The 27,490-nt window shown below is 39.3% G+C and overlaps 2 protein-coding genes across 5 annotated transcripts; one reads left to right on the top strand and one right to left on the bottom strand.

Moving 5' to 3' along the window:
• The first annotated feature begins 1,827 nt into the window (after positions 1–1,827).
• dhrs7b (dehydrogenase/reductase (SDR family) member 7B) lies at positions 1,828–25,957 on the top strand. Of its 2 annotated transcripts, none has more exons than XM_034051910.3 (7): positions 1,828–1,920; positions 4,437–4,612; positions 6,362–6,489; positions 19,641–19,851; positions 22,110–22,202; positions 22,448–22,600; positions 25,393–25,957. In XM_034051910.3, exons 1-7 carry the CDS (start codon positions 1,901–1,903, stop codon positions 25,596–25,598), a joined length of 987 nt encoding a protein of 328 aa, XP_033907801.3. In that variant the 5' UTR covers positions 1,828–1,900; the 3' UTR covers positions 25,599–25,957. The 2 variants fall into 2 exon arrangements, with proteins under 2 accessions (XP_033907801.3, XP_033907803.3); XM_034051912.3 differs by having other exon boundaries at positions 6,362–6,477; positions 25,393–25,860.
• LOC131699403 (uncharacterized) lies at positions 7,279–19,236 on the bottom strand. Of its 3 annotated transcripts, none has more exons than XM_058995980.1 (3): positions 16,773–19,236; positions 16,344–16,408; positions 7,279–8,960 (listed from the first exon to the last, which is right to left on the bottom strand). In XM_058995980.1, exons 1-3 carry the CDS (start codon positions 17,635–17,637, stop codon positions 8,955–8,957), a joined length of 936 nt encoding a protein of 311 aa, XP_058851963.1. In that variant the 5' UTR covers positions 17,638–19,236; the 3' UTR covers positions 7,279–8,954. The 3 variants fall into 3 exon arrangements, 2 of the variants coding, with proteins under 2 accessions (XP_058851963.1, XP_058851962.1); XR_009308112.1 differs by lacking the exon at positions 7,279–8,960 and having other exon boundaries at positions 15,326–16,408; positions 16,773–16,868; positions 17,644–19,236; XM_058995979.1 differs by lacking the exon at positions 7,279–8,960 and having other exon boundaries at positions 15,326–16,408.
• Positions 25,958–27,490: the final 1,533 nt, after the last annotated feature.

Here is a 27,490-nt window from a genome sequence, read left to right as displayed (position 1 = left end):
CCTCTTCACTCTACACACGCTCGCTAGGTACTCTCATCTCCTCTTTTGGCTTCTCCTTTATGCTGATGATGCCCAGATCTTCCTCTCCTTTCACTCCCACATCTCACCTTGCATCTCAGAATGTCTCTCGGCTATCTCAATTTGGATGCATTCTCACCACCTCAAACTCAACCTCTCTAAATCTGACCTCTACTTTCCTCTCCCTCCTCTGACCTCTCTATCTCAGTATCCCTTGATTATATCACTCTCTCTCCATTCCCTTCTGCTACAAACCTAGGTGTTATTCTTGACCCTCCCTCCTTCTCTCAAGACACCTCTTCCCTGACACGCACTTGCCAAAAAGTGTGAGATTAATATTGTTTTGTTGCATTTCATAATCGTTCAAATGATTTAATTTCACCCCCCTTTCTTTGAGGCACTCAAGAATCTCAATATTGCTTCCCAGAACCTTGGAAACTGCTGTTGCCTTCCCCCACTGTACGAAGCCTTGGTGTACTTCTGGATAGTAACCTCTCCTTTGATGCCCAAATCTCCTCTGTAGTTAAATCCTCCTTCTACCACCTCCGAAACATCTCATAGGTCCGTCCCTACCTTTCCCTCCCAGATGCAGAGATACTCTGTCATGCATTAATCTCCTCTCGACTCGACTACTGCAACTCTCTCTACGGTGGTCTCCCGTTATGCGCCATAAACAGACTGCAGCTGGTTCAAAATGCCACTGCTAGGATCCTTACCAGATGTAAAAAACATGATCACATTACCCCCTGTCTTGCCCAGCTGCACTCGCTACCTGTAAAGTTCAGGATTACTTTCAAAATTCTCCTGCTTGCCTAAAAGGCCCTTCATCACACAGGTCCAGAGTATCTCTCCAACCTGCTGACCCGCTATCTCCCTGCTCGCAACTGAGGTCCTCTGACTCTGGCTTGCTTGTTATACCCAAGCAAAAGTGCACCACACTCGGAGAGCACTCTTTTAGCTTCATGGCCCCGACTCTCTGGAACTCTCTCCCAGCTTTAGTGTGTGCAACTCCCACAGTCGCTCGCTTCAAATAAACTCTCAAGACCCACTTGTTCTCTCTTGCTTTGAATGCTCTTTAAGCCTGATATCTTATTAGCTGTTGTCTAAATTGCTATTTCAGGTTTTTCACTCCATCTTATTCGTATGATTCTGTATGACACACGCATCCACAATGTTTAGAATTCACTTCCTAGCTCTGTATTTAATGTAATATGCATGTATTTAATGTATTTGCATTGTTTTTTACTGTTTGTATTTAATGTACTATGACCTGTATTTCATTGTATTTAATGTATTATGCATTGTTCCTCACTATCTTGTAAAGCGCTTTGTGATGGTGGTCCACTATGAAAGATGCTATATAAAATAAAGACTGATTGATTGATTGACTGTGTTTGCAGCAGACAGGGTGGTGTGTGACCTCTGCCAGTCATTTCAAAGCAACCCCATATATTTAGTGTATGGCCTGTTTTCAAAGTACTGTATTTTCTACAAGACATAAATCTGATACAAAAAAACATAATTTATTCCCCCTATGTCTCTAGTTCACATTTCACCACCTTTTACTGAGTTACAATCCTTCGATTTTTCAGAAATGGACAGTATGTATGCTCCGTTACCTCTTTTGCATTTTAAACACATTTTATTCAGGGACTTCTTTGTATTTGTGATATATTTAAGATAATGTAATTATTGTGATTATTTTTGAGCAGATGAGAAAGTATATATATTTTAAATGTCCATATTATATTCATATACAGTTCCTAAGCGATGTGTATGCATTTTAAGGGACTGCTATTTTGAAGTAAATGTGCCATGCTCCTAGTACCGGAAGTTACTTATTGTTACTATTCGTTGGTTTAATTTCCGGGTTCTCTGAAGCATGTTCTTCCAGTCAAGCAGGTGGGTTAAAGGTTTTTTGTTTTGTTTTGTTTTGTTTTAACGTAAAAATCGGTGGTAGCTGATGGAATAGTAATGCAGTAGCCTAATAAAGTATAAATACAAATGAGGGCAATTACAAAATGTACTAATAATAAAATCACAGAATTTTAAGGACTCGACACGAATGAAAATTCGAATTCGCAAACAATGAACACAACACAATGCAGATGTTGTCTGAGAATAGCATTGTAATAAAACACAAACCTACCTACATTTTGCACAAGTACGCGACAGGCAGGAGGGAAATAAACACACACAATTATTTTGTTCTCAGTTTTATCATGTGCAACGCTTGACATTAACTAAAAATATAGAATAGATTTGGTTAGGATTTAAAATCGTACTTTACAGTATCACAAGACCCACGCAAATATTACAAACGACTGCTAAATAAACACAGTTCAGTGGCAAAAATGAACTGTTTAACTACTAGCTTAGTTATCAGATAAGAAACCAGTGAATAAATGAAGCAAAGTGTTTAACTACCAGCTGGTTATCAAGTAAGAAACCAGTGAATAAGTTGACATTAAAGTGGACTTTATTAGGAGTTCACCAAAAGTAATGTTTTCTACACAACATTTGTGTGATATTAACTGGAGTGTGATAATAATCTAAGTGTCCCCATTGACTCCTGTTATATTCTGGCCATTTCACTGTGGTGATAATAAGAGGGTGACATTAACCCTTTAAAGTACAAGGGACATGTGTGAGTCACACAAATACAAATTATGCTGACTGTTGGATCAGGTCATCCAAATTGTCAATTTCCTCCTCGTGATACTCGAGTCACTCTCAAGTGTATTTTAAGAAGAACAGCCGCTCAATTCCTTGTGTACCTGAAGGGGTTAGCTGGGGTCATATTAAATGGGGTTCACTGTATCTGAAAAGGTACTGAAGGGCTTCTAATCAGGAGGCCCCTGGTTCAAATCTCTGCTCACTTACTGACTTACTGTGTGACCCTGAGCAAGTCACTTAACCTCCTTGTGCTCCGTCTTTTGGGCGAGACGTTGTTGTAAGCGACTCTGCAGCTGATGCATAGTTCACACACCCTAGTCTCTGTAAGTCGCCTTGGATAAAGGCGTCTGCTAAATAAACAAATAATAATAATAATTGTAATAATACACAGCAACCTTGTACCTAAAATGTCTGTTGTACAAGCATTACTACTAAAAATCAGGTTTTAAAAAAAAAGTGTCCATTTTAAAAAGAGCTTTGAAACAGACTTTAAAGTTATACGTGTAAACAGTTGACGAGATGTTAACAATGAAAATAAATTACAGTTACATTATTTAAATAGTTGTAGCAACGCTTGGGGACGTGTGACGCTACATATTTCGGAACCCTGCTACTTACTGTTTAAGATGCCTAATTTTAAACACAAAGGGGTCTAACGTTTTCACTTGAGCGTCTATTGTTTCTATATCACTGATTACAGAGGTTTTTGTGCAGGGAGGTATATAAAGGATATTAATGACACATCCTGAGGTGTTCTTATGCATTTGCACACTAGTTGCAGGTGTTGTGTGGCATAGCTGGTCTTATAATAAAATAGACTGAATATATTTTGTTTAGCAATTAAAACCTGTAAAGTAACCTAGTTTTGATCATCCCAGTTTTACCAGATAAGAAAGGGTGTGCATTTTGCTGAAATGTACTCAGCTAGGGTAGATCATAGACAAGGTTCACATTTTCATCCCTTCTTCGGTGTTCAGTTTCAATCAATAAATGAGTAGGCATGAAACTAAAAATAGATTTATTAAGCATGTGTCTCTGTTAGCAATTACTAGCCTGTAAAGTGGGAGGCCAGTACAGTCATTCTTGTTTCTGATGAGTGCACAGAATGCTAAACGAAGGAAGAATGTAGCTGCCTTTCACCCAGAAACCATACAACTGGAAGCACCTTCATTGTAACTCAGTCCTTTGTTTTACTTAAATCTGGAACATTCTTGGAAATGCCAGCACTGGCCAGTCATTTGAGCTCTCTTTTGTTTCCAGCACACCCAGAATAGGCCACAGCCAGTGACAGTGACTAGAGAGCACAGTATGGACCAATTAACATAATTGTAGCTAACAAAATAATTCCATAAGCATGACCTGTTTTGCACTTCCGTTGGCTACATACAGGTCCCCAGCATGCCGTTTGTAGAAAACATGTATTTTTTTTATTTTAAAACATGATTTCTGATTCTACTTTAATTAGGGTAAAATAAGTTCTCAGTTTCTATCCCTTATTTGTCAGTCTGCACTTGCACTTCCTGGGTCACCACAGCAGAGACTTCGGGGTCATCTTACTGGCTGGAAGCATGTCAGCCAGTAGGGGAAGCAGCTGATTGGTTATTTGACAGGAAAGAAGCCAGTAAAGGGGTGGGAACAGAAGTGCAGCAGATGTGCATGGCGGAGAAAATGTCTGGAATTATTTTGTTAGCTGCAGTTACTTGAAGGACAGTTAATGCTTACTGTACCCTTTGTTGTCCCAGGAGGAGTGTGTCTAAAGGGAAGCTGATGGAGTTCACCTCTAGTCCTTTCTTTCCTCTGGTGTTGGGCAGTATCGGGGTCGTCGCCCTGTACCAGCTGCTGCTGAGAGTTCGTCAAAAGACCCACATCCAAGATGCTGTTGTGGTGGTTACTGGAGCCAGCTCTGGTCTAGGGCGAGGTGAGATGCAATACTGTATATGAGCTTGTCAGAAAACGAGAACATCTAGGGTTAGGGGGTTACATAATAATAGAATACCAGAGTAACTGCACACCGAAAAATAATTCCAGCGAACATAATTATGTAAGTCTTAAATGTGCAGTTCTGAAAGAGACAACATCCTGTTTTCATTTTAAAACTTGATACCTGGCAGTACTCCAGGCTAATGAAATCTCTGTTTTTCATAACATATCTAGTACTACTCTAGGCTAATGAAATCTCTGTTTTTTATAACTTGTTATCTAGTACTACTCTAGGCTAATGAAATCTCTGTTTTTCATAACATATCTAGTACTACTCTAGGCTAATGAAATCTCTGTTTTTTATAACTTGTTATCTAGTACTACTCTAGGCTAATGAAATCTCTGTTTTTTATAACTTGTTATCTAGTACTACTCTAGGCTAATGAAATCTCTGTTTTTTATAACTTGTTATCTGGTACTACTCCAGGCTAATGAAATCTCTGTTTTTTATAACTTGTTATCTGGTACTACTCTAGGCTAATGAAATCTCTGTTTTTTATAACATATCTAGTACTACTCCAGGCTAATGAAATCTCTGTTTTTCATAACATATCTAGTACTACTCTAGGCTAATTAAATCTCTGTTTTTTATAACTTGTTATCTAGTACTACTCTAGGCTAATGAAATCTCTGTTTTTTATAACTTGTTATCTAGTACTACTCCAGGCTAATGAAATCTCTGTTTTTTATAACTTGTTATCTGGTACTACTCCAGGCTAATGAAATCTCTGTTTTTTATAACTTGTTATCTGGTACTACTCCAGGCTAATGAAATCTCTGTTTTTTATAACTTGTTATCTAGTACTACTCCAGGCTAATGAAATCTCTGTTTTTTATAACTTGTTATCTGGTACTACTCCAGGCTAATGAAATCTCTGTTTTTTATAACTTGTTATCTGGTACTACTCCAGGCTAATGAAATCTCTGTTTTTTATAACTTGTTATCTAGTACTACTCCAGGCTAATGAAATCTCTGTTTTTTATAACTTGTTATCTGGTACTACTCCAGGCTAATGAAATCTCTGTTTTTTATAACTTGTTATCTGGTACTACTCCAGGCTAATGAAATCTCTGTTTTTTATAACTTGTTATCTGGTACTACTCCAGGCTAATGAAATCTCTGTTTTTTATAACTTGTTATCTGGTACTACTCCAGGCTAATGAAATCTCTGTTTTCAAGCCATGCCTTTAGACTTCCTGGGTGGAGGATGACATTGTCTCCACCGCTTCACTGGCTTCTTTCCTGTCAATAACCTGCATGCCCTATTGACTGACATGCTTTCAGACAGTACCCAAAGACACTGCTGGGGTGAAATGACCAGTGAGATAAGGTAGAGACAGACTTCCTGGAAGGCAGGGCAAGCTAGCCTGTTTGCTGTAACATGTGTTTCTTTAAAAACTGGACATTTAAGAGCTATTAAGCTAATGGAAGTGCAGCAGTTTTATGGAATTATTTAGTTAGCTACAGTTACTTTAAAAATCCAAGTCCCATGAACAGTTCTCAGGCGGCGTAAGAGTCCAGTGGAGATGCATACTATGATAAAGAGATTTACCTATTATTAAATGTAGATTTGCAGTCTTAGTTATTTAGGATCCTGCAACAGACTATGGCTGTAAAGTCTGTCTACAGAACCTAATGGAACTTACATTAGCAGGTGTCTGTTGTAACTTTCGTTTTTTGTTGCAGAATGTGCTAAAGTTTTCCATGCAGCTGGAGCCAGGCTCGTCTTGTGTGGCAGAGACAAGGAGAGGCTACAAGACTTGGTGAAGGAGCTAACCGGAGCGGCTGACAGCCAGAGGAAGGTACAAAACATGGCAAGTTTAGATTTCCTCTAAACAGAAGCTTCTTTACGTAGGAATGGTGTTTAAAGTGAATGCAGCTAACAAAATCATTTCCTAACTCTTACGGGTCATGCACTTCCATTTGTTACATCGGTCTCAAATGTGCAGTTTAAAGAAGCACACGTTAGACTAAACTTGTATTTTTATTTTAAAACATATATATGGTACTACACTTGATTGGCAAAATATCTGTTTGCAAGCCATGCTTTCAGTTAGTGTTGCACTTGCCTGGTCATTTTACCTGGAGGGTGAAATTTTCCCCAACCCTTCCATTAATTCTTTCCTATCAATAACTAATAACTACTATCCTTTACTATCCTGGATGTACAGTACACTCTGTTTAGTGAAAAACTGAATATAAGCCACATGCTTAAATGCAGTGGTAGTCCATTACAGTAAAATACTGTACTGTAATGTCATTTTAACTCAAAGGCCATTACACGTAACGCCACACGGCAGTTAAACTAGGCACCCTCACGAGACAATCGCTTCTGAAGTATAATGTAGTAACATAGGATTCTGCAGCCTTGAGTAAACATAATCGTGATCAAATAACAAGCTGCTTACCCATGAGGACTTGTTTTGATTGGTTGTCCTCAGTGATTGAGCACTATTGACATTTGTATACTGTATTTAAACTGCTGACATGCTTTTGCTAATTGTAATGTGATGTGGCCGAGGGCAGTGTAAATGATCAGGCTGGAGTCTTGATTTACAGGTTAAAAACGGTGTTGGTTTTATTTTTCTTACACTGTGGTGGGTATACAACCGCTAATAACAAAACAAACAAAATAACTAAACTACACATATACTGTGGCTACTTTACTTATTTGCACAGTATAGAACTGGAACAAACAGATCTCTTACTCGCTCTTTGGTTTTGATTTCTTTATCTATCTTCTGCTTCCTCATACATGCATGCTTCCACTTCTTTACTCCTCTATATGTTCATCACAAAGCTATCGGCTAAGCCCTTTTTATCGCAGTGTCATTATCTTTAACAAGCAGTTAACTTGTTAAGGGAAGAACTATGGATTTTCCGGAGGCGTGCATACATGCAAGAACTCATGACATCTAGTGGTCAATCCATTACACTGCAGGGAGAAAAGCTCTTCTCATTCTCTAACTAACATACTGTACTGATTCTGCAGCACTTCACTGCAGTAATCATATCGGTCTACTTGTAAGAATCAACCGCTTATAAGAATCACTCGGTCGGATGTGATTCCTATAAACAGAGTGCACTGTACTACTAAAAAAGAAATATAATTGTATAGTTTATGAAGAAGAAAATCTGTCTTGAATTATTCAAAATATAAACAAAAGACCAACTTGCTATTTGAACCATAGAAACAAATCCATTCTTTGCAATTAAATGTGCATAGCTCTTGCTAATCATCAGTTTTAGAAACAGAGCACATGTACAAATAATCTTAAATTCAGATGGTAACATCATGTACCAACTTTGGTTTTTAGTTTCAGTCTTCTGTAATTCAGATCTCCTTACTTCTGTTAAGGATTTATGTTTTTATTTTTTTTATCCATTTTCCAATTTTCTCCCAATTTTACTGAATTATTATTCAACCTGGCTCACCGCTGCAACACCCGAACTAACTCGGGAGAGCCGAAGATGAGCACTCGCGTCCTCCGAAAACGAGTACCGTCAGTCGTCTGCTTTTTTTTTTTTCACTCTACAAGCCTGCCGTGCAGCCATATCCTGAACTTACAGCGTCTGAGGACCACGTAGTTCTGAACTACGTACAGGCCGGCCTGCAGGCACCCAGCCAGCCACAGGGGTCGCTAGTGTGCGGTGAGCCAAGGACTCCCCAGCCGACCTAACCCCTACCTCACCCGGGCAGCGCTTGGCCAATTGTGCGCCGCCCCCCTGGGAACTCCCGCCCACAGTCGGCTGCGGTATAGCTTGGTTTTGAATCAGCGATCTCCTAGTTGTAGGGCGCATCCTGCACTCAGGGCTGTGTGCCTTTATCAGATGAGCCACTCGGGAGCTCCTATTCAGGATTTTCTAAGTAAATTACAATTACCAAAATGTACCTATGAACAGGTCAATTACAGTTAGTTGGAGATTATAATCCAATTATAATCCAATATTATATAATCTTTAGTAAGATTCTGGCTTTGAGACTAGATTCCGTGATTAGTCATATAATCAAATACAATCAAAATATATTGATTTCAGGACAACATTTTATATCACATACACGACTTGAGCGACTACAAGCAAAACAGATTGCCTCCCATGTATTTCAATACGAGTGTCCAGATCGTGCCTCCCATGTATTTCAATGCAAGTGTCCATACTGCTCCGAAGAGTCCGTGGCTGTACCGAGCCGACTTTCCCGATTGCTCTCCACATTCGCTGTACAGTGTAGCCAGTCATCATGAAGCAGCAGTGTGGGCAGGGGAAACTGTTCTGTCAATCACAACTGTGTCAGAGAGAAGGGCAACATGGAGAAGCTGATAGTGACAATAAAAATATACAGTTACAAATACAGGGCAAATATATGAGTCCTACTTAAAATGAAATGTAAAAATAAACATTTATAATTATACATCAATACAATTCAATTGCAGTGCTTGCACACCACATTTATCTCATAGAAAGCTGTTACAAGTCACTTCTACTCATGTAGAGAAGCAGCGTTTGGAACCAAAGCATTATAATCATGCAATGCTTGGTACACAAAAGCATGTTGTCCTATAGTCATTTAGCATTGTGCTATTTTATCTAAGCCATCAAATATGTATGGTCTATATCAGGTTACGTAACTAGTGTTAAGCTTTGCAAATGTGAGCTTTAATACAAAACACTAAAAATGAGCAATTTTCTGCTTTCCTGATGTATCATATAGTCATGTAGGCCGTGTGGGCATTAGCAGTCTGTTGCAGATGCCCATACAAGAAGTCTGATTTCCTGTTCAGATGTTAATGAGGGATCAAGTCACAACACGATGTATTTATACTGAAAGAGTTTTAAGGGCAGCCCCAGAATGAGAGCGGCACTCAAGATAAGGGTTTGGGTCATTGAGTCACGTACTCTCCAATTTAGACACTTCAGGTCCTATTTAGCAACGTTCGCAAACCCCTAAGGCAATCACAAAACACTTTTACAGACAGTTGGCACACCAAAATCAAGCACACGTGTGGGCAAACAGACTTTGCCCACCTATGTGATTTAGCAGCCATGTTTTAGTGCTGCCTCAGCAAGTCAGCATTAGCACTGGACATGGGCTGAACTTTAGGGGAGTGTCCTCATTTACATACAAATGTAGCGATTTAGCAAACCAGCAACAGTGTTAGCGCTTGTGTTTCAATTGACCTGTGAAAACCAGGCCTAAACTAGGGATGTAAGTATCGTTTAAAAAAGTACCCGTTTAAACTCTTCCAAATATATCGGTTAACTGTTTAACCTTTAGTAATACTTTCACGATCTATAAATCTACTCCACCTACATATATATAGTCTTTGTCATGTATTCCGTTATCTTTACCATCAACAAAAACAGACAGGCCTAACTGTAAACACACTTTTTCAGTGCATTGCAGCTTCATTACATTGAAAGTATTGGTACATTCCTTTTCGCTTTATAAAGAATTTAAACCATTGTACTCCCCAAAGATGAACATCCACCGCCAAACCTGCAGGAATAACAAACTACAGCAACTTTGTACATAAGATCCTTCTTTATTTATTTATTTTACACGTTCTGCCTTCCAAAAATTAAAAGAAAACAGTCAGATTAGAAAAAAAGATTAGAAAAAAAGCAGCACAAAAAAAAAAAAAGCGATGATTTGATGAACATCCACTGCCAAACCGGCAGGAACAACAAACTAGAGCAACTTTGTACATAAAATCTTTATTTAGTTTATTTTTTTAAACGTTCTGCCTTCCAAAAGTAAAAAAAATTAAAAATCTGATTGGGGAAAAAAGTCATGTTTCAAAGTAAAACAAACAAACCAAAAAAGAAATAGCTGCATCAACTCTGCTGATGATTTTTATTAAGAAAAATGAACATGTTGACGTGCTCTGGTATGGGTCACGTGTGCAGCCGATTTACAGGAAGCAGGTAAAGAAAAGAGAGAGAGAAAAAAAGAGAAATACAAGAAATATGGAATGCACACTGAATTTCTGCATGGCCAGACAAAGAGAGAGGAGGAGGAGGAGACGTCCCCAAATATGTAGAAGTCATATCTTTTCTGAGCCTGTCTGACACACAATGTATGCAGCAACAGACAAACAATCACTGACATCTGCCAACTGTTTCAGGCTGGCCTGGAAGGAGACATGGGAGAGCCGTTTGCCTGCAGCACTCAGGGTACCTTCTGCACTAACATTTTATGCCACTGGCTCATTCTAACGTACTGTGGGTTACTGTAAAGCCATAAATATTTGCAACCAAAATATTTGGCGAATCACACCAATAAAACCTATTTTGCTTCAGAAATGTTGGCTACCTGTTGCAATATTTCTTCCCAAAAATGTTTGCAGTTTTTTTTAATACGTGAAAAAAAAGGCTTGCAAATATTTATGGCTTTACAGTATACTGCAGACATGAGCCAGTTGGCTGTGCAGTGCGAGATGTACCTGCAGCTTTAGTAAAGCGGGCAGGAGAACTCATCCATTTCGCTGTAATTGGTTAATCCACCGACGGTACCGCTCTGGATTTTATTTGAGCGGTATCTCTCAGCGGCACTGCGGGACAAGCGGTATCGTCCTGTGCTGATCTGTCCAACACCATTTGAAAACAACGGCAGTGATACAGGCGGTAAAATACCTCGCGTGCTGCTCCGCGCCTGTCTGTCCCGGGCTTGACACTGTCATTTTTGCCCGAGCGAAGCGGCTGTGCACATATTTGCTAGTTGAGTAAAATGTATTTTGGATGCAACATTACCTTGAAGTCACGAGTGCTTTCAATAAATACTGTACATACTTTTATGCTAACTTATGGGGTCTGCATTAACTACAGCCTTACATTTTAACTGTAATGTTACTTTGAACTACTGTACAAAAACTCGGTCTTTCAATAAAATTTTCCATCTGAAACAAATCCAACAATGTCTTTTTTGCTGCCATTTAGTCCTGCTTTAATAATATAGTCTTACGCTGCATCCACACTGGACAGAGCGATGTGAGCGAAGTCGCTGAATGTCAATCCACACCAGACGCAACTTGGAAACGATCCAAAAGACTGGAAATAAATACATGACCCCACCCATGCATTCCTATTGGACATACTAGAGATGGGCTGTCCCATTACAAAACAGGTCATGTTTTGATAAAAGGTTACCACCGTGACCTCTGGCAACTCTGTTGTAAAATAAAGGCTGGACTTTATAATCTATAGATCAGAGTTATTGAGCATCCCTATATATCCAACAGTTTTATTGTTATCATTATTAGTAGTAGTAATTGTACAGTTGTAGTATTTATTTATTTTTTTCCCGTGGTGGTAGTAGTAGTAGTCTGATTTGAAGACAGCTGGACAATAGTAGTATAGTTTAACTGATATTTTCAACAAAATTATTTTATTGTTATACATTTATATACAACTTAATGCAATCTCAGTTGTGTTTCTTTACAAATTCCTTCTTTGATCCTTTTTGTTTATTAACTTTAAGTATTTTAAAGTGCAACATTATTATTATTATTATTATTATTATGTTGTTGTTACACAATACATAATCACCATCTTCATTATTATTATTATCCATGTTACTATGCGCAGGTCAGCACTTACCTTGTATTATTATTTAATTTTATTTAGTTTTTCCTTTTAAAACAATCAGGTGAACTTGACAGAAAATGCTTTATAAATATGGCTCATAATCTTCAAAACTATGTATGAGATTGGTAATGTTGGGATGTGTCACGTAGAATATATAGACGTATGGCTTGTTTTGTTTTACAACAAAAGTAGGACCTCGATAATATTTTTGTTTGTTTGGTGAATCTCCACAAGACTTCACTTCATGCGTATGTTAAGGCCGTCTTCTTGTCACGGGTTTGTGCCAGAGAACAATTTAGTGAACAAAACGTCATTTATCATAAAAACAAACAAACCAACCAAAAAAAAAGCCATAGCTTAAAATTTGGTCACATGTTCAAGTTGTGTGAATGTGGGACCTTTTTTGTATCATTTTTAAAAGCCTGCAAAAGTGCACATTTTTATTTAAATGCTGGATATGTACACTGCTCGTATGATCCAGTTTATTTTTGCTTATTAATAAACATTAATCTGAAAGAAAATGTCTCAGTGCTGCTAAATTAAATGCACCGACATTATCATTCTTCTGCATGTCTTTGTAGTTGTTCAATTTGCAATCATATAATAATGGATACTGCTGCACCTCAAATTAACCTTTCGTCGTACATGAATAACCTGTTTTGAGGCGTGTGTTTGACGTGTGTCAAGGGTGTTAACCTTGCTTCTGATTGGTCAGTTTAATAACAGTCGCGCGACAAAAAAAAACAGGTTCTACGTGAAATTCTCAAAGTGACGTCACTCGCTGCTGGTGTGGATACTGTCATTTGACTGCAGTGACTTGTAAATGATTCGCTCGCGTCCAGTGTGGATACGGCTTGATGTTGTGGTTACTCATCCTCTGACATTCACTTCAGACACACAGTGCAGTGAAGACAAGGCATGACTTATTACCCGCACAGCTTTGTCTCATTTGTCTCATCACACGTAGGACTCGCTTCTAAATGTACCCAGTTAGTTCGTTTGGAAAAAAAGTCGGGTAAGTTCTGTGGAATGGTTTCCAAAGTGACACTGTGGTTAATGGAAACTCCTTTATAGCTGCTAATGGGTGCACCCTTCACCAGAGTGTCAGCAAACCTCCCACACATTTCTGCTCATGGTGACATCATACTGAGAGCTCAATTAGCCGCCCCGTTCACAAGTATCAAACTCCTAGTGATTCACCCCCTAACTACAGTACAGGAGCACGATCAACAGGAAACGAAAACAAATTTAAAAATATTTTAAAAAAACAACTCGAGCAGGGATGTAAGACGCAGCGTTCTTGTTCAAAACGGACACGGAGTGGAAGCAGCTCGCCCTAGTTCTCAACTTGCTTCCCCATAATAAACGGATTGTATTACCGCATCATAAACTACATCCCTGCTAGCAATGGAGATCTTATAATTCTAGTGTGAATCGACTATACTGGTTTCGGTTACTGTGTCTGGAATTGGTGGATCAACCCTCATTGTCTGTGTACACACATGTCTATACAGTATATATAAAATACTAAGTGTATGCTGTGGTACTTGACCTACAGACCCATCTTCCATTCCTGGCATGATGACACGTGAAAGTGTCGACTCGTGGGGCACCGATTGTCAATGCAAATCAGATGTTTTCTTGAGAGGGCTGCTCAGTCATACCTTTCATTTTTGAATAGCACAATATATTGTAAATTACAATTTAAAAACACAACTTCAAAAGCATGAGTGCGTATCAGAACACTCATTTGGAATCGACATTAAGCACAAGCTATCGTCGTCACCCAGTCCGAGTCAAATTGAATTTTCAGTTGTTTTAAATTTCCACATGCACACAAAGTAGCCGGTAGGATGGTTCATCCTGGAAATGGTTTGCGTAATCGAAGTAGACGGGAAATTGTGGTGGGATAGAACAACAGAAAAACTACTCTTGCTGTACTGCAACTGAAAAACATTCTCACACGTATTTTTTGAGTTTTACTGAAAACAAATACTCTGGTTCCCATAGTGGGGCTTCAGCCAAAGTAATCACCTATAGTTTACTGTCATTCTGTCATTCTCTGTCATACTCTTTCCATTCATCTAGTGATTTTCAACCTGTGGTACGTGACAGGCTTGCAGGTGGTACGCACTAACAGGTGTTCTTTATGACAATATGATTCCTCAATCACACTATCGTAATGGATTAATCTGTTTGTACCACTGAATCACAGAGAAATGAGAAATTATGATGCTCCAGACCGACGCTAAAATGGTTGCAAACTGTTTTTTGGGGGTTAGGTACAAAAATGCTGCCTCTCCCTTTAAAAGGACATGTCAATATTTATGCATGCGACATGACGTTGGTCTGTATATAACAAAAACGCATGTTGCATGTTTTAATAAACTGAAGTGTGCGAAGGACGGTAACAATTTGATCGAATGCAAATGCTTGTAAGTGCAGAGAGGTATTAACACCAGCAGAACACAGGAACCCCAGTTTATTTAAACAGTTGTGATGGTGACCAAGCGTGTCTCAGTACTCTTGTGTAAAAATTGTAGCTTCAAATAAACAGTTGCATTTAAGAAATGTAGAACAAGAACAATGAAAAATAAAAATACACTTAAGGTGCCATTAACAAAATACCCTGGAAACTTAAAATACAGAAAATAATTAATGAAGGGCTGTAGTGCTTCAAAAAGCTGAACAGTTGAAACAAAAAAGGAAGTGAAAAGGTTCATACCAAGCTGAAAAATGTTATCTTTGTGAACTCCAATAAACCAACGTTATCTTTCCCCAGTCAAACCGTAGACTGTCTAAATAAAGTTTTGAGTCAACACAAACTGATTTTTTTCATCTGTTGCATCTTACATCCCAGATATAATTGTTACAAAAATAAAATATAGGTCACTTTTCCATTGTAAAAATAAAATGGTGTAAAAAAAATCTAATTTAAAAACAACAAACTTTTAATGAAAAAATACAAAGGGTAATTTGGCAAAAAATAAATACTCTTTACTTTTTTAACTAAACTCGGTCACACACCACTGACTAATACATAGATTAGATTAGAGGCTTGGATACAGCCTTCAACAGCACTATAAGCGATGTCAGTGAAGGGAAAGTTAGATAGATTTTCAGGCAAACTGGTTGAAGATTTAACCATGGCTGGAATTTGATAACAATAGTGGTCAAATGAGTTGTTTGAGCTGCAGTGTCTCCGCAAATGTAGTTTGCTAACCGCTGTTACCAAACCTGTACAAACAACGCGGCTTTGGGGGAAAAAAACTCAAAATAGAAACTTCGTCAGGCAATGGAGAGTGCTCTGCATCACAGTGATGAACAGCTGGATGTACATAAAGTTTTATTATTATTATTATTATTATTATTATTATTATTATTATTATTATTATTATTATTTATTTCTTAGCAGACGCCCTTATCCAGGGCGACTTACAATTGTTACAAGATATCACATTATTTTTTACATACAATTACATTATTTTTTACACATTATTTTTACATACAATTACCCATTTATACAGTTGGGTTTTTACTGGAGCAATCTAGGTAACGTACTTTGCTCAAGGGTGCAGCAGCAGTGTCCCCCACCTGGGATTGAACCCACGACCCTCCGATCAAAAGTCCAGAGCCCTAACCACTACTCCACACTTTTTGACAGACTTTATATAGTTCACAAAGTTGCAAAGGGTTTAGTTTTGTTATGGTGCATTGCTGGACACATTCTTGGTGTTAAATCAGTCTCTGAAAGGCAGCGGGCGCACCATGTAGCCCAAATGGCATATTTTTAAAATGAAACAGCCCTTCAGGGGTTGAAAATGCATTTTTCTATCTAGAACTGTGGGTTAAGGGGATCTGCCAGTATCCCTTTGTCAGGTCCAGAGTAGAGATAAACTTCGCCTTTCCCAGTCTAACTAGAAGTTTTTCGACCCAAGGCATAGGGTACTCGTCGAATAGCGTTTACCTTCCGGAAGTCCACAAAGAAGCGTTTGGTGCCGTCTTTCTTGGCCACTATGACAATTGGTAGGCACCACTCACTCCTGGAAGGCTCAATCACCCCAAGTTCGAGCATATCCCATACCTCTTTGCGAACTCCACTTCGTCGACTTTCCAGGATCCGGTAAGGTCTCTCTTGTACTGTGACACCTGAGGGAGAGACAATGTCATATTCAACTAAGTTAGTTCTGCCTGGCAAGTCAGAAAAAACATTGCTGAACTCCTCAATAACCTTACGCAGCTCCCGTTACTGATCTGGAACCAATTGTTCCCCCATCTAAATAATTTTAGTGCTAGGGGTCTGTGGACAGGGGCCTAAATCATCCTCTACATCGCCTGGGGCTATAAATAAGGCCTCCCTTGCCTGCCAAAATTCCATGTTCACTACTGTGATTGGGCTGTCTAATTTCATAATTCACCTTTCCTATAGCCCGAATAACTTCATATGTGTTCACATTCCCTAAAACCACATTAACAATACAAGGCCCTTCCTGACCATTTTCTCCTCGCCTACCTATTTCAGGTGCCCAGTTACACGCCGTCACGTCACACTCCATTGCAGCAGGGCATGACCTTGCCAGGTGTCCCGGTTGGTTGCACCTTAAACAAGCTGGGGGGACAGAGGGCACACTGGTTAGATATCTGTCCCGTTGCTGATCTGGCAACGGGGCAGGGGAAGCACCTCTACCCTGGCTGAGGGCCAACCTTGGTCTCCATGAAGGGGAGGCAAGGTGGCCCATTGGGGTCGGCGGTCTCGGAGGTCTGGATCCCAGTGCCGGTGGTGGTGGTGGTGGGAGAGATAGAGGAGGAGGTGCTCGGCTGCTGTGGTGGACGGGAGCCGGGAGTATCCATGTCTGGGTGGAGACCAGGGAGTCTTCAAAGTCCTCGGCCAGTTTCACCACTTTTTCCAGGGTGTCAGGGTTGTGGCGTCGTATCCAGGCTTGGGTTTCGGTGCCGACCACATGGTAAAACTGCTCCACTACCACTGCCTCCCCCATTTGCAGATTGGTCTTCTTGGCAGGGGTCAGCCAGTGTACCATGTGGTCACATAACCTTTCCACGACCACCCTGGGGTGTGTGTCTGGGGACCTTTGGTACTCCCGGTGATGTTGAGACGACGGAGAATGGCCAGCTTCACCAGGTCGTAATTGGTGGCGTCCATGTTGCTCAGTGCCTGGTATGCTGCCTGACCCCCCCCCCCCGATCAGGCAGGGTCCCAGGTGGCTTGCCGAGAACTCCCACGGCCATGACGCGGTGGTGGCTAGCCGCTCAAATGCGACCAGATATGCCTCTGGGTCATCTTCCGCCGTCATCTTCAGCACCCAAGCTTTTGGGGCCATCATTGTTGGTTCTGCTGTAGGGTGCAGCGTTAGTGCCATTCCTACCTTCTCAAGGAGCGCAATGTATCGCTCCTCCTGTTCTCCTCTGCCTCCCGTCTGCTATCCAGTGCCTCCAGCAGCTCTGCCAGTGCGTTGCGGTCCATGATCCTGTGTTCTGACACCACGTGTGGCAAACTGGTTAACAGTGTGCAGGTGCAGGGTTTGTATGTCCAGTGCCTGACAGCAAAACAAACAGTAAACAAATAAATGATGCTAAGTAATACGCGGCGTATATTACTCATATCATAATCCCCGGGTTTGTCCTGAAATAATAGTCCCATTTATTATACACCCACATGAAACACAAAACACATACACAAGTCTGTTAGTGCGTGAATTAGTGCTTGTGATGCAAATACAGTTGTTTGTGATACAAGTGAAGTGCTGTTCCGGGTTTGTGCTGGCCCTTGGCGACAGCTCCGGAACGTGTTAGCCATCTACTAATTACAAGACACAGTTAGACAAAACAAACAAACACTCACGATACGGATACACAAAACACAGGTCCTTCCGGATTCTTTTTCTCAAACCAAAACAAAGGAACAGATTACGTCGCTTCGTCCCCTACTTATACCGTTACTCGTGACCGCTTGGTAAACGATTGAAGCCGCTCCTCCAATCCATGGCTGCCACATCGTTTCCCTTCCGGGTCGATGAATTAATGTACCGAAGCTCCGCCCCTTTTCTAAATGACGACTTCCTTTTAACCCTAGGAATGAAGTGTCAGGCCAAGCAGTCCAGAGTAATCTGTTCCCGTTACTTAGCACAGGTCGGGAGGGAGATTTACCACCAAAAATCATTGCCTTTCTGTCACAGAAGCCCTTAAACTAAAATATATGTTCTAAAATATGAATTGGTTATTATTGTTATGTACTTAATGTCATAAATAATTTTGTTGAGAAATTTGTATAATAATTAAAACAGAAAGTGTAAATGCAAACAGATAACCCGAGAATAAGGCATAGAAAAGGACAGATTCCTTTAACCTACAGTAGTACCAGATACCATGCATTAGAATGAAACTACAGGTGTGCTGTCAAAACTGCACATTTGAGACTTATTTAGCCAAAACAGGTAAGATTCACGAAGTTACTTTAACATATACAGCAGTGTGCACATTTATTAGAACACCTGAAGATTGCTCATTTATATCCTTTATATGCCTACCTGCATGAAATCCTCTGGGTGTGAGAATTTCAGTCAGTAATCAGTGATATAGAAACAATAGGCACTTGTGTGACAATGGTGGCCCACTTTAACCCTTTGCGGTCCTATGTCGGACATTGCAATTTTCCCTTTCCGGTCTGATGTTGGACCCTGTCCGACATCATCAAAAAGACGTAAAAAACAGGTCTCTAGTCGTTTTTTCTCCGGAAAAAGCCGAGAAAACCATTCAATGGCCGAGAGAAGCCGGAAAAAAAAGGGGCGTATCTCATGAATACAGACACCACATAGATAACACAGACATAAACAAACAAGATAGCTGCTTCTGCATCCAGCGCTCAAAGAATATCACAGACATTTGCAGAGCTTTTTTTTAGATATTATAGTAATAAAATAATGACTTGGATCACATTACTGAGGAGTTTGGTGATAAAACGAGTGATCAGGAGATGATTTATCAGTATGTACTATTATTAAGAGGTATGTGAAAAATGTAGTGAACAAGGGGTGGGGCGGGGGCTGGAGATGCAGTACTGAGTGTCCTGTTGATATGCAGTGCCTTTTAAACCTGTTTTACTGTGAAAAAAAATACTTTTAAATGGATGGCAAAGGGTTAATTAGGTATGTTAAACAACTTCTAAAAAGTCATGCATTTTACCATTTGCACCTGTGTGTTCCCTTTCTCTTACTATTTTAAATGAACTGCATGTGTGTTTTGACAGTGTTCCAAGATTTTCAGTTACAGTGGTTTGATTTCATATGCAGAACAAATCAAAACTACAGAAGCAATGAGGTGTTCCACTGTAAGCTCAATTTCTATGGTACACTTTCTTCTACAGACCTATCCTCCTAGTATGGTAACCTTTGACCTGTCGGACACAGAGGCTGTGGCCAGTGCTGCTGTGGAGGTCCTGCAGTGCTTTGGCCACGTGGACATCTTGATTAACAATGCAGGAATCAGCTACCGGGGCACCATACTGGAGACTGACGTCCAGGTCCATAAACAAGTCATGGACATGAACTACTTTGGGGCAGTTGCTTTAACAAAAGGTATGTGGTTTACAGGACAGAGGGTACAGCTAATGAGACAACCCGTTTTGTATGATACATTTGCACACTGCATACGGAGTAACTTGTAATCTGATTACATTTTCAGTAACTTGTAACTTCCCTTTTTGACAGGTAATGAAATGTGGAAGCACATTACATTTTATGTGAAATAATAACGTAGTTACTTTTCCTTGCATTAAAAAAGGACAACGGCTAATGCATAGGGTGGAAATCAGAAAGATCTTCATCAGTAACGTGAAACCTGTCACATCGCACTTCTCACATCATCGTGCTAGACGAGGGCATCAGAGGAGGGAACAAGTGGGACTGATAGCTGGATCTTCAAAGAAGATGACCAAACCCAAAAAAATCTCTGAAATGTAACCTGCCTGAGAAGTAACTGTAACTAGTTGAAATTTTTAAAGTAATAAGTTACTGTAAGTAGTTTTGTTGAAGTAACTGTAACGGATTGCTTTGTAACAGTAACACTGGCTGCCGTGCTTGTGCGTTGCAGATCGTCCTGGCGTCCGTTCAACGATAAAGCTTAGTTTCACTTTGGCTGCTGTTCTCTGTGTACAGCAAGTTTACACACCCAGATATAACCAGTCGCTTTGGTCTGAGATACACAGTACCGGTGTCACAGGAAATTGGTAGACAGTGAAAAAAGTAGATATCGCCCTTGCTGCTCAGGTGGGATGTTCTGAAATTAAAGGTTCACGGCTCCAGCTGGCATTTCCTATCTGTGAACTTTAATCATCGAACACCCTGTATATCACCGTCTTTGTTTTTATTTTAAATTGTAAAATATAGCAAACTATTTTAAATTTAAAAAATGTTGTCCAGACCTTTATTAAAAGTTATCTTTTCCGAGAAAAAATATGTTTTAATAATAACACAGTTTAATATGACATACTGTTAGATTCATTAATATAATAGACTGTATTTTTGGTTATTATTTATTAACATTTAATCATAGTGGTAAACTTTACCTTGTGGTACAAATATTAAAGTAAAATTAATAAATGCATTATTTTGTGTATGTTTCTGCCACAAGTGCTGTGGTAACCCAAATTTGATGCACTTACTACATTATTTGATATTTTAAGTCGCATCCCAATTGGAAACTATTAGCTTCAACTACACTTGTAATTTCGAGGAGAGTGTAGATCTCACAATGACAAAGCATTTAAAACAACAGGTTCCATAAAACCAAATTCAATACGTTAATATCAGCTTTTCATTAGTTTTTATTTAGATTTAATGATGTTGTTTCTAAGTGTTCAGTGGTTATGACGAGTTCTGGACTGCTGCATTTGTTGTAATAAACATAATGTGGGACAATTATTTGAAAATTCGAACAAACAGATTTTTGTGGCAAAAATGATCATGTTTGCATTTGTTCCTATAACAGAATAAATTATTACTGTAAGCAAAATTAAGTAAGGGATAAACAAGTGTTGACTTGGTAAAAAGAATTCACTGTGAGGCACGATAAACTGGATTCTTTTCTTACCGATTCAAATCTTTGAGTTGTTTCTGCCACTTAAAAACATTTCTTCCAAATTGATACTTGTTCAATAATGAGATTCAGTTCATTGTTAATTTGGTAATTGGATTTGTTTTTGCTTTTTTGTTATGCTTAGTTGTTCAAACAGTTAATGTTTGTCTCTCGTATTGTGGGAATGTTGTCATGAGTTCCTCGGAGTCTGAAATCCCACTTCGAGACAAAAGTGTCTGTTAAGTGAAGATAGTAGCAAGGACTGTGTTTTAGATGTAGAACATAAAAGTGTCTTTAGAAAAATAAAAATGCAAAAAACTAAGGAATGTGAACCAGGAACGGAGAGTAAAGTTATTGATTGTTTTGCCAAACCTAAAACAGATGAAGAAATAAATAACACTGCCAGTGATCAGTTTTCAAGAAGTACTTAGGCAAAATGAAATTTGAACAATGGTTATGAAAGAAATGCGAAAGCTATATGAAATGTAAAATTATAAGCTGAAATCACAAGCCCTTTTCTAAGTGTTAAGTTTGAAATGTGTAATACAATAATTAACTAATTGTTGAAATGATTATATGGGGGATTCGTGGCACTCCCCTTCTTTTCAAAGCCACACAGCGACTTTTAGTTAGAAGATTTATAAAATTAATCATTTAAAAGATCAAACAGTGATGCCACATAAATGTTTTTAATTAATTTAAAAAGGGAACAAAGTTTTCTGAAGCCACAGAAATGAACAATATCAAACTTTTGTTTCAGCACTTTTGCCATCAATGGTGCAGAGGAGGTCAGGTCACATTGCAGTGGTCAGCAGTGTCCAGGGGAAGATAGCCATCCCCTTCAGATCAGCGTGTAAGTACAGTGAACAAAATATGAGGCACACCTGCCATAACATGTGTTCACATTTATCAGGGGGAAAATACATGAATACGATTACTACCCATCATGACGTGCTTATCCAGATGTATGAAGTGTGACATGGGTGTGTACGCCTCCATTAGAGCCCCTTCACAGGATATATTATCCGTAGCGGGGGGTAATATGTGGTTACAAAGTGCTGACTGGCTCTGCAATGTTCTGCTCTTGTCTCCCTCCAGACGCAGCCTCTAAACATGCGACCCAGGCCTTTTTCGACTGCCTGAGAGCTGAGGTAGAACAGTTTGGGATTGAGGTGTCTGTGTTCAGCCCCGGATACATTCGAACCAACCTCTCCGTTAATGCAGTTACTGGAAACGGATCCAAATACAGTGGTGAGGCTCACATGAAATAACATGAAACTCTGCTTTGTGTACAGCCAGGATGATCCTTCATTAGAAAAACAGGAGAAAATGACTCATTTGGCCCATCTTAACCCTTAGCGGTACAATTTATTTTTACACGCACATTTTATTTTAGACGCGTTGTTTAAAAGTATTTTTTTTCACAGTAGTCCAGTTTTAAAAGGCACTGCATATCAACAGGACACTCAGTACTGCATCTCCAGCCCCGCCCCGCCCCTCGTTCGCTGTTTTTTTTCCCCACATACCTCTTGATAGTAGTGCATACCAATAAATCATCTCCTGATCACTTGTTTTATCACCAAACTCCTCAATAATGCGATCCAAGTCATTATTTTATTACTATAACATCTAAAAAAAGCTCTGCAAATGTCTGTGATGTGGAAGCAGCTATCTTGTTTGTTTATGTCCGTGTTATCTATGTGATGCCGGGGCTATCTGTATTCATGAGATACGCCCCCCTTTTTTTTTTTCATCTTCTGTCGGCTTCTATCGATCTCACTCGGCCATTGAATGGTTTTCTCTGCTTTTTCTGGAGAAAAAACGACTAGAGACCTGTTTTTTGCGTCTTTTTGATGATATCGGACAGGGTCCGACATTGGACCGGAAAGGGAAAATTGCAATGTCAGACCAGGTCCGACCTAGGACCGCAAAGTTCGTCTAGTTCCGAATAGCTGATTCATTTCAAAACTTTGTCAACTTGGGCCTTAGAGGATCCAAGTGTTTCAGCCTCAACAACATGGCTATGTAACTGTCACAAGGCTGGCTGAGTGGTGACACGTCAGACCCGGAAGAAACACAGACAGACAGTAGTGGTGAGTGAAACTGAGATGCAATGGTAGCGTTCAGAAGGTTTATTGCAAAATAAAAAGGTTTTAAACACAAAACAGAACACGGCACTTGAGCCAAAATAAACAGATAAACAAAACGAACAGACACTGACACACAGGGACGAACACTAAACAAACATGTACCACGTAGCAATTGTTTACTTTTTACTTTAATTATCTCCTCACTCTCTCCCGTTCCTTCGCCCTGAACACACAACCACAAGTGAGTCAAACGTGCATCTATACATACTGTTGTGCTGGGATTCAATTACTAATTAATTATTCACTTGAATCCCAGCACGTGAATTAATTATGTGCAACCTCGTGCGTGCATATTACTTACTTTAAATGCACGTGCAGTGATGTGCAATCCCGTGCCTAAATACAGTTATACATTTTTAAATACACGTGAAACACAGACCCGTTTATATCCCGTGTACCAATGACTATACACCAACATTAACACACCACACGCAACATACAACATATAACACAAACTACGCACAAGGGCGTGGCCACATTGCCACAGTAACCCATTCCATACCGTCACCATTGTGTGATGAAGTGTCTCCTTCCCTCGGTCCTAAGTCTGTCTCCACTTAATTTCCAGCTGTGTCCTCTGTTCCTGGTTTCAGTGCTGCGCTTAGTGTTGGTTATGGTTTGTCCGCTCCTTTTTAAGATTTTAAAGACGATCCAGCCCCCCCTATTTAATTCTTCTTTAATCTATGATTTTTTTGTTTGTTCCCAAATAGAGCTGCAGACAATATCAAATATGTTATTTATTAATGCTTTTTGTAAAGTAGCAACTAGTCGAACTATTCGACTTGTCGTTCTACCTCTTGAATGCCGTACTACAGATACTAGTCGAACTATTCGACTTGTCGTTCTACCTCTTGAATGCCGTACTACAGATACAGTCAAACCCGTTTAATATCACACTCCACTTATTATCATCAAGTTGAAATGTCTCGACCACAATACAATGGGAGTCAATGGAAACAAGCTCCTGATAATTTCACTTTAGTTAATGTCACACTCCACTTAATGTTAAGGAAATGTAACAGTCATACAATTGCATGGGCCAATGATCGTTTTGACTGAAACTCTGGGGCAAAACCAGTTTTTTGGCCGGGGATCTGGGGCCCGCCTGTGGGGTTGTACAGCTCTCAGATGCATTCTGAACTATTCTGGACCACTTTCAGAAGCAAATTTGTACTTGACTGTAGAAAAAGAAATTCAGAAATTACTTCACTTACAACTTGTCATTTTACCGGATGGATCAACCTGATAAAGCACACGTGAGGCTCGTTAGCAAACAATTTTTGAAATGTTACTCATCAAACCTTTTAAATCTTTGCCCAATTCATATAATATAAAACCTTAAAAATCATATACAATCTCTGCTTAACTCAATCAGATGTGGTAAATACAAGGTTCATCCAGTTTTTCTGATCCAAATTTCAAGGACTTTAAGGACCATTTTGACAATTTTCAAAAACCTAACTTAAGGAGTTTGACGATTTTCAATGTTGATAACTAATAACCAACTGTAAAAAATAAAGCTTTTGCTAAAGTTTATTTAACTGTATAATAAAAAAAATCTCAATTATACTCCAAAATTTTCTTTGCACCCGTCAACGATCTAAAAGATTCTTAAAAACAGAAATGCAATTTTGAGCGCCTATCACAACTCTCAAGTGGCTTCTACTACTAAAAGAATGCATAGAGGAAAGTACGAGGACTTAAGAGAGAACATCAATTGATTTAAATGTGTATTTGGTTGTTTGTTAGGTTATTGATGAACCCTGATAATGTCACAATGCATGCTTAGGCGCTTTTGAAGCAATATTTAGCGGGTTTGACTGTATTTTAAAATAAATTCAAAGGAAAACACAGGCACGGTTGAACTTGACCCTGCACTTTGGTTTTTTCCAGTTCTTGATAAGAACACAGCGGAAGGCAGGGATCCCCATGACATTGCCATGGTGATGCTAAACTGTGTGAGCAGGAAGAAGAAGGATGTCCTGCTGGCTGGAGTCTTCCCCACACTGGCTGTCTACTTCAGGACCCTGTGTCCCAGCCTCTTCTTCTTCATCATGGCTTCCAGAGCCAGGAAAGAGCAGAAACTCAAGGACAGCTAGACTTGTTGTACAGTATGAGCTCCCTGTGGCAGATAATTCACCACGCACTTTCTGATGTACCTGGTTGAATAATGTTCTGTTGGGATCAGCCAAGCCCAGATCATTTTACCTGAAATTAAAGCTACGATTTGTGACTATTGTGGCACTCAAAATATTAAAAAAAAACAACAACTAAAAATACAATAACTAGATGGGGATTGCATGGCTGTTTAATACTAGTAGACAACTCACAAATTAAAACCTACTGATTTAATGGAATAAAGTCACATGTATTTGTTGATTTTTTGATTATTTTATAAGAAATTATGTAGTCTTGAATTATATAGTGCTTCACCTTTACGGGGGTAGCCCGTTTTAATGCAGAACCAGTTATAAGGTGGCAAGTTGTGGCTTCCATTGCACCATCGTGGCATTCCACTGGCACTTTCATTCTCATTGTTTCGTAACTGTGGCTCACAACTAGTGTGTCCCAAAATGAAACTTCTTAGTGCATTTTAATAGTCATGCATGTATGTGGACAGTTTCATTTCGATCCAAGGTGGGATCTATGTGACACATTGTCTATTTGTAGCACCTCAAACATTGCTTTGTAGTTCATGTGATGAGAGTATTCTTCATCAGTAATTTATGGGACAAAATCTCATGCTTTAATAGAAATCAGCAGGTCATTGTTGACCAAAAAAGTCTCCTTGGGTTTTAAAACAATGTGTTTGTTTTGTTTAATGTGTGGCAAAGTTCAAACAGAGACACGACACACTGAAAACAAACCACATGACTTGAAGGCCACTGCAAAGGGTTTCTTGCCTGCAGTCAGCAGACAATGACAAATTTAAAAGAGAAGCAGTTTAGTATTGTGTTTTTCTTCTGTTCTTTTTGCTTTTGCTGACACAATACATTTTCAGAGACAAGTACACACAGTGGTGTAGTGCTATATTTAGAAGTGAGGAGTCGCTATTACCTCCCCCCCCCCCCCGATTTCTGATAAATGGGTCTAAAATAATAAAACACTAATTATAAAATGCTGACACCTCAGCACAGCGTTGATACAAGTTCCCTTCACCTCTCTTACACATTATTCACACCTGTTGTTCCAGACCAGAAGCACGCTATATTCAGACATTTTCATTATTTATCTCAAGGGTTTCTTACGGTTATTGTATTCTTTGCTTATTTGTATTGGTTATACACATGTATATTTCCATATATTAATAGGAGCAAAACAGTTCAATATTCTACATGAAGTAAGGAAGCGGCGCTCTTCCCCACCCCCCCTGACACACAAGTACACACATAAAAGGACGTTTCCAGTACATTTTTTTTACTATTCAGCAGAATCTGAAAATACTTTAAGCAAAAGTAATCCAAAATGATGTATTACTCTTTATAAATGTGACATCATGGGCTGGTTTTATCAACACATACCTTAAGGAGCCAAGTGTTTTAATGCTTAAGGCTGATTATGCTACAGATAGTCACAGACAAAAGTATTGGCACCTACGCTTATTATACCGTAATTCAAGGCAGCACTTAAGGACAAGCATTTAGGAAACTAACCACTTTTTAATAAAACAAAAAGCACTATTATGCCTGATGCTCCTAAATCTTTCTTAAAGTCCTTTAATCTTTTTTTTTTTTTTTTTAGCTGCTCAGACGCTTCTCTTTTCATTTTCTTTGGACGTCCACTTCTTTCAAGCATTTCAGTTGAATTTGTTCTGTTGATTATTGCTCCAGTTCTGCATTTGGTATTCCATATTTCTTTTATACTGTTCTATAGCCATTTCCTTTGAGAAAATCACTGGTAGCAAACTACAACAAACATGTATGTATCCAACTCCTTTGTCTTGACCATCATCTACTGTGTTGCCAAAACTTTCTTCAACAGATGTTGGAAA

This window comes from Acipenser ruthenus, chromosome 22 (genome assembly GCF_902713425.1).
Source record: "Acipenser ruthenus chromosome 22, fAciRut3.2 maternal haplotype, whole genome shotgun sequence".
Classification (NCBI taxonomy): domain Eukaryota; kingdom Metazoa; phylum Chordata; class Actinopteri; order Acipenseriformes; family Acipenseridae; genus Acipenser; species Acipenser ruthenus.
Note: the sequence above shows the minus strand (reverse complement) of the source record. Positions and strands in the feature narration are given on the sequence as shown.

Coding starts and splice junctions, on each gene's coding strand:
- dhrs7b (XM_034051910.3), top strand. CDS start 1,901: ATGTTCTTCCAGTCAAGCAG. Junction 1,921..4,436: donor ATGTTCTTCCAGTCAAGCAG/GTGGGTTAAAGG, acceptor TTGTTGTCCCAG/GAGGAGTGTGTCTAAAGGGA. Junction 22,203..22,447: donor CATCCCCTTCAGATCAGCGT/GTAAGTACAGTG, acceptor GTCTCCCTCCAG/ACGCAGCCTCTAAACATGCG.
- LOC131699403 (XM_058995979.1), bottom strand. CDS start 17,637: ATGGCACTAACGCTGCACCCTACAGCAGAACCAACAATGATGGCCCCA. Junction 16,409..16,772: donor TAACTGGGCACCTGAAATAG/GTAGGCGAGGAG, acceptor TCTCTCCCTCAG/GTGTCACAGTACAAGAGAGA.